The sequence below is a fragment of the Benincasa hispida genome, chromosome 9 (genome assembly GCF_027475165.1).
Source record: "Benincasa hispida cultivar pf3 chromosome 9, pf3_genome.v1.1, whole genome shotgun sequence".
NCBI classification, from domain to species: Eukaryota; Viridiplantae; Streptophyta; class Magnoliopsida; order Cucurbitales; family Cucurbitaceae; genus Benincasa; species Benincasa hispida.
The window spans coordinates 72,433,711-72,441,479 of NC_143486.1; the positions used below are offsets into that span (position 1 = coordinate 72,433,711).

General features: G+C 28.0%; 1 protein-coding gene across 2 annotated transcripts; it reads left to right on the plus strand.

The window, feature by feature from the left end:
- Window positions 1-4,494: 4,494 nt before the first annotated feature.
- Window positions 4,495-7,547, plus strand: LOC120084920 (ChaC-like family protein). 2 transcript variants are annotated; one of them, XM_039040728.2, is made up of 9 exons: window positions 4,495-4,802; window positions 5,242-5,363; window positions 5,477-5,553; window positions 5,671-5,727; window positions 6,220-6,276; window positions 6,443-6,483; window positions 6,627-6,698; window positions 6,940-7,019; window positions 7,112-7,547. In XM_039040728.2, exons 2-9 carry the CDS (start codon window positions 5,255-5,257, stop codon window positions 7,291-7,293), a joined length of 675 nt encoding a protein of 224 aa, XP_038896656.1. In that variant the 5' UTR covers window positions 4,495-4,802; window positions 5,242-5,254; the 3' UTR covers window positions 7,294-7,547. The 2 variants fall into 2 exon arrangements, with proteins under 2 accessions (XP_038896656.1, XP_038896657.1); XM_039040729.2 differs by having other exon boundaries at window positions 4,515-4,823.
- The last annotated feature ends 222 nt before the right edge of the window (window positions 7,548-7,769 follow it).

Below are 7,769 nucleotides of genomic sequence, written 5' to 3' on the forward strand. Positions count from 1 at the left end.
TTTAATTTTTTTTTTGTATGATTAAAATGGGATGTAGAAAGATTAATACATATATTTTATGTTAAAAATCATATCTAGTCCTTAAATTTTTATAGAAGTAACAAAGTCCTCAAATTTTGATTTGTAACAATTTAGTTCACATGTTTTTAATTTTGTAACAATTTAGTCCTTACACTTTAAAATTTGTAATGATTTAGTTTCTATTGTAAATATTAGTGTTAAGGTTTAATTAAATTTCTTACATAAATAAACTGATAAACTAATTAGAAATCCAATATTTTTACAAAACATAAAGTCTACATCATAAAATAAAAAAACTGACACCTAATTTTGATTATTTTTTTTTACATTAAGGACTAAATTATTACAAAATTGAGTATACAATGATTAATACTACGTACTAAAGTTCAAGAACTAAATCGTTATAAAATTAAAAGTACATGGACTATAAAATATAGAGACTAAATTGTTATGAAAGTTTGGGATCAAAAATATTTTTTAACGGAGATCTTAATATTTGAGTGATAAATGCCACGTCATTGGGATAGATTTATCACATAAAGCTCATAACTCATTCCACCCACTTTTGTGGGGAATATTAAACTCAGGCCACAGACTGATGCGGGCGAGGCAGTGAAGATTGGGCAGAGGGGAGATATCAATAACAGCGATTCGCCAACTTCCCCCAGTGAATCAAGTGTCCAGGTTCAATGAACCAAGCTTGATTATTTTCCTTAACTTTTTATTAAAAAATTGTAAAAATCATTCAAAAGTTATGTGATAGTTATAATTAGGCTCTTAAATTTTTTACGGTTAACAAATATTTCAAAATAAAGTGTCTAAGTATAAAATATCCTATCACAAAAAATTATTGTATTTAGTTGTGTTGAATAATGTCAACAAATTGCATAACTAATATGAATATAAAGTATACCAAATGGATTATTGGTAAGGGAATTAAAAACTAAAGTAGAATTATTGTTTTTATTTTTTTAAATATGCAAATCTAAAAAATTATTGCTAGCTACATCAACAATTAGCCTAATGCTTTTTTTTTACCCATCATAATTCCTTATATGCAACTTATATAAATTAATGGAGAGAGAACTAATTCTTCTTTCATCTTTTGGTGTAAAAGAAAAAATAATTGACCAAAAATAGGATGATGTGATTTTTAAGGCCTTGATGAATAATTATTTGTTTTTTTTAAAAAAAAAAAAAAATTAAGCATCTAAACACTACCTCCACCCATGATTTATTCTTTTATTTTTTTTTCATATTTTTTAGGAGTGTTTTAAAAAACCAATCCAAGGTTAAAAAAATTGTTATTGTTTTTTGAAATGGACTGAAAATTCAAATTTTTTAAAAAAATATGTGAAGCTATAATAAATTTCAAAAACATAAAACTAAACATTTTGATAGCTATTTAGTTTTTGAAAATTAATTATATAATAAACTCTACTTCACATCTAAATGATATTATCTACATTTTACCAATATTTTTAAAAACAAAGTTAAGTTTTGAAAAGTAAAAAAAAAAATTAATTAATTAATCATACAAATATTGGTTTAATAAAAATGAAGTCAAAGTTTTGAAAGGTAGAAAAGTAATTTTTTAAAAAACATCTAATAATTCAAATATTGGTTTAATAAAAATGAAAACTATGACAAAAATAAAATCAAGAGACACTAAACATAAATTAAAGAAATTAAAAAAAATTAAAATTCATGTTTCGTTTAGTAATCATCTGGTATTTATTTTTTTAGTTTTTGAAAATTAAATTTACAAATACTTCTATCACCTTTAGATTTTTTGCTTTGTTGTCTACTTTTTACCACGTTTTAAAAAACCAATCTAAAACTTGAAAAGTAACTAAATTACTTTTAAAAGCTTGTTTTTGTTTTTGAAATTTAACTAAAAATTCAACTATTGACTTAAAAAAAGATACAAATCACTATAAGAAAATATGAGAAAATAGATTTAATTTTTAAAATTTAAAAATAAAAATAAAATAGTTACTAAACGAGATCTAAATTATTAAAAAAAAAAAAAAATTATGGTGTTGCTGAACAGCCAAAACTGGGCAAGATTTTTTTGTTCTTAAAAAAGTAATATTATATTATATTTTATTTATTGTGAAAAAGGCAAAGAAAGAACGTAGATAGCCGAGTTAGGGAAAAAGTGATGGAATCTCCAATTGTGAGTATTACAAATGGATAAGTTCAGATTCACACCCCACTATTTCCTTGCTTCTCTATCGTGGTTCATTTTGATTCTCTTTTCCTTCCTCGATTCCGCCAAAAAACACTTTTTAAAGTTCAACCTTTTGTCCTAGTTGTTTCTTCAAAAAAAGAAAACAATTTGTTCAACTATAAATTAAATCACCCATATTTTAATTTTTAGGTCTCGAGTTGAGTAGTCATCTCTGAGATATTTGGGTCATTCACATAGTAATTATATGGTTGAGTTGATGGATAAAAAACAATAGTTTTTGATATTTAGATTGATTCTAAAATTATTAAAATCATTTTTGTCAAGGGTCCTTTTTAAATATAAAAAAAACATATTTAAAAATATTTACGCTTTATAGCAAAAAGTTCTAAAAATACAAAGTACTTTTGGAACTTTTGCTATAAAGTGTAAATATTTTTTGAATTTTTCTATTTATAAGAATTTCTCTTAAATATAATTTTCTTATCATCAAAATTGGTTTTGAATTATTAAAAACATGTTATAGAGTAATTTTGAAAATGATAAAAGTGATTTTAACCGTTTCATATATGCCTTAAGCATGTTTATTCCAAAAACAAATTGTTAAAAACTATTTTTGTAATTTTAAAAACTTGATTTAAAAAATTAGTAAAAAATAGGAAGGAGATGTTTATAGGTTTAATTCTCAAAAATTAAAAACAAAATAGTTATTAATGATTTGTAATTTATTCTTAATTGCAACCAAATACCATTGTTGTTTTATATATTTAGTTAAACTATAAATTTAGGCTCTGGATTTTAAAATTTTCACATTTAGTATTTAAACTTTTGAATTTTATACAAAATTGAAAGTTGTTTATATTAGAGATAAAATTTAAATTTAATAAATTAATTAACTTTTAAAAATTTTAAATTTATCGAGAATATATTAAATAAAAAATTAAAAGTTTAAGAATTTATTAGTTATGAGACACTTGTATTTAGATATGTAAAATGTTAGATTATAAGGTTGTGTCTATTTAGCTCCTAAAATTTCAAATGTATCTAATAAGTTTTTGAATTTTTTATTTCGTGTCTAGTAAATTAATAAACTTTAAATTATGTCTAATAAATAAATAAATTTTTAATTTTGTATCTAATAGGTTCTTTTGATATATTCGTTTTAAAACAAATTAACTGATGATTGTCCATTAAATATGTAATTACATTTATATCTGATAAAATCTTAAAATATTTCAATTTTATATTTAGTAGATACATTAATTAAGGAAAAAAAAAAGTCAATGAGGTCAACAATCTGTTAGTTCATGATTCTATTAAATATCTTATAAAGTTAAAATTTTAATGTATAAAATTGTAAGTTTAAGAATTACACATTTTTTTAATTGAAGATAATGAAAAGTAGAAATTTCATAAATATATTAATTACTTACTTTAAAAATTTAGAGATAAAATGGAATGGATATAGGAGAAAATTAGAAACTAAACTTTTAGTGGTTAAAATATTTTTATTCTTTGATTTTCATGAAAGTGACAATTTAATTCTTAAATTTTAGTTAGTAATGATTTAGTTCTTATATTTTTAAATTTGTATTATTTTAGTCTCTATCATAAAAGTATTAGTATGAGTTAATGAAATTTCTTACTATAAATTGATAAGTCGTTATGTAATAAAAGTCATACTTAATTTTGATGAAATTTTTTAGGATAGAGACTAATTGTTATAAGTTGTAAAATCCAAGGATTAAATCATTAGGAGGCGTTTGTAACAATGTGTGGTACAGTAAATTTTAAGGTGTGGTGAAGTTTAAGGAATTGTAAACTTTTGAGCTTACCGTATAAGAAGTTACAAGTTATAAAATTTATGTTTTTTAGTAGTGAGACTCATAAACTCCTTAGGTTAAATAAGAAGTGGAGTTTACAACAACTCGTACTTTCCATATCTTCTTAAAATTGGACTAAATTATTACAAAATTTAAAAATATAGAGACTAAATTATTATAATCAAAATTATTATTTCATAAAAATTTAGAGAGTAAAAGGATTTTTTTTAACCATTTTGTAACCCATCCAAATTAAAATTAAAAAAATAAGAATATTGACAGAAACTGTCTCCCACGTTGCAAGTTAAGAACTTACAAGTCATATGCGGAAACGGATAATATATTCTATACGTCGTCGTTCGCGCCTGTCGTTGCTTAGTGGTACAGGGCTCAGCTGCTGACGTGGCACACATGTGGTCCCAACTTCGCTTCATCATCTTCGCAGTACTATATAACTATACACAATGTTCATTCATTTTCTTCCTCTCGAAAAAAATTACCATTTCTCTGGAAAGAGAGAGAAGAGAGGGAGATAGAGAAATTAGAGGGAGGAGAAAACAGAACTCAACCACTCTCAAATCTCCAGTTCGAAGCTAAAATCCTAAATTCATTTAGCTTGAATTCCTCCCTTCCCCATTTCTCTCCGCTCCTTGATTTTCCTTCATTTTCTCCATCTCTGTTCTTCGCATTGTTCATTAGATCAGAGGAGAAGGAAGAAGAACAGGAAAAAATCTCTCTCGTCCTCCTCTTTCTCTCTCATTTTCCGGGTAAAGTTTTCGGATCTTCGCGTAAGAATTAAAATCTCTGCGTCTATATATACCACGTTTTTTTAATCTGATAAATTATCTCGTTTTATTTTTGCCATGTCGTTTGTTGTTTGATCGGGATTTTGGGGGGTTTTGTTTTCAATTTTTGGTGTTATTTGAATAATTTGTGATGCAATGCGGGTTTGATTGTGTCACTCTACGAACTTTTTTTTTTTTTATATTATCTTCTTGAATTATCTGTTCTTGATTTTAATTTTATAGTTTAAGTTTAGGAATTAAAAACGAGTGCGTAATTGGACTAATTATAGACCATGGATGGCGATTTCAGAAATATTGTCCTGTAATTCTTTTCTTTACTGGGGTGTAACCATGAGTATGTAATATTGTTGTTGCATCTCATTGTCATTGATCTTGATGGTTATAATTTTCCTTTCTTCAGGAGCTTTAGAATCATGGTGTTTTGGGTATTTGGGTATGGCTCACTGGTGTGGAATCCAGGATTTGAATTTGATAAGAAAATTATCGGCTATATCAAGGATTATAAGCGTGTTTTCGACCTTGGTAAGTTTCGTATTTCCAGCTAGAAAATGTTGTTGATGTTATTCCCTATAGTCAATAGTCATCCGTTCAGTTTTATTTGTTTTTCATGTGAATTTATCTCATCTTTGGACCAGCATGCATTGATCACAGAGGTACTCCAGAAAATCCTGCTAGAACTCTTACTTTGGAAGAGGAAGATGGAGCTATTTGTGTAAGATTAACCACTGATCTAAATAAGTTTGTTATATTCTGAATGGATATTGCTAGTTTTAATTTCTCTATTTCTTTTCTCTTCTTGCTTCTCCTAAATTCTGAAACTTTTTGTCAGTGGGGAGCAGCTTATTGTGTGCGGGGAAGTCCTGAAAGGGAAAGAGCTGCAATGGAGGTAACTTAATGTTTTCTCAAATTTATTTGATTAAAATTTAGATGTTCAATTAATATGTGTTGGGCCAGAGTCTTATCTATGAACTTCATAACTTTGTCATGGGAATGATTTTGAAATTATTAGAATCACTTTTGTCATGTTTAAAATACTTCCAAACATTCGTTTAATTATTCAAAATCAATTTGGATTGTACAAAAATCACGTTTAAAAGTATAAAATATTAAGTTGATTTTGAGTGATTAAAGACATGTATGCAAGTGATGAATACGATAGAAGTTTGTTTTTTATTTTTTTAACAAAATCACTATGCTGTAACACTAGCTACTTTTTTCCATTCCCCCTGATGTGACTTTCTTCATTATCATTCTTTTCTTTTTCCTTGTCTTTCTAGTCTTGCATTGGAAATTCGTGACTGAAATTTTCATGTTGGTACTTTATTCCCAAATTGTTAGGAAGTTATTATAATTTTTTCTCTGTTTTTCTCATTCACAGTATTTGGAGCATAGAGAATGTGAATATGATCAAAAGACACTTGTTAACTTTTACAAGGTGAGATTATGAATTGGTTAGTGTTATACTCAGTTAATGTTGACGATATTGCCAATTTGAAGGAAATTCTACATTTTGAATTGTATGCATATCATTCTTCATTATTTATTTGCACTGATCTTTCAAGTTCGACACATTCATTATGCTACTGTTTCTCTTTATTTAGGAAGAGAACTCTCTTGAGCCTGCGCTTACAGGAGTAATTGTGTAAGTGCCAGTATTTTCTTTACTTACATGTATATTTTGCAGTGTGCCTTCTGCCTTTTCTCTTATCTAGTGCAATTTGAGTAAAAGTATAGCAAAGTGAAATAAAGGTTTAACTTTGCTACTGATATGTATTCTATGTGCAGTTTCACGTCCACTCCGGACAAAGAAGTGAACAAATACTACCTGGGTCCAGCTCCATTAGAGGATATGGCTAGGTAAAAGTGGTAACATATTAAGAGTTTCTTTGGAATGTTTTTCTAAGTTCTTTAAAAGATGTTTTTAAGTACCACCCCCTCCCCGCCCCCCCCCCCCCCCCCCCCCCCCCAAAAAAAAAAAAAAGAAGAAGAAGAAGAAGAAGAAGTGGGTAGTTTTATGCACTTCAAAAGTCATTTCATCCCAAACATGTTTTTTGGTGCAAGCTTTAGTTCCTCAATATTCTTTATGCCCATTTAACAGACAAATTGCAACTGCTGTTGGGCCTTGTGGAAACAATAGAGATTATATTTTCATGTTAGAAAAGGCATTGTTTAACATAGGTGAGCTTCCCATCCCCCAAATGGTGCCAAGTTCTTTGGGGCAACATTTCTTTGGTTTTGTTTATATAAACATTTGTTATCTATGGCCATAGGTCATGAGGAGGAAATGGTGATTGAGCTTGCTAATGAGGTGCGAAAAGTCCTCGACCTCCTCGAGAATGGAATTTCAAGGGAGAACAAACTGCTCGGAGCAGCGCCCCACATAATACTCAAGTCACACATACCGTCCTTAGAACTGCAAACGCTTCCAGAAGCCATAGCCACAGATACCTAACTGCAAAATATCACAAACCAAGCAAACCAGAGGCTTCCAGTGATGGTTAACAACGGTTACTACCATGCTTAGATCATTAGTCTTTGACCTTACTACTAGGACTTTGCAAATCGATGCCATGTTTTTGTCATCTATGACAGTAATGATACTGTCGGATTCATGATCTTGAACTTTGGACATTGTAATATTGTTCTATATTTGACTGAACCAAATGTGATTAGGAGAAGTAAGGAATATTATCACTTGTTGAAGTATGTTGTGTAGACTACACATCAGATCGCTCCCTAATTACACTTGTAATTGTGCATTTTATAGAATAATCTGTTTTAGAACAAATATAATTGTTCCTTTTAAGAAAAGCAACGAACATTTTAGGATGTTCGTAATAACATCATTCTTTTTTGGTAGAAAATAGTTCTTAGAACCGGTGGCGGAGCTAGAAATTCTATATAGGGCACTACTACGAATTTTTCACG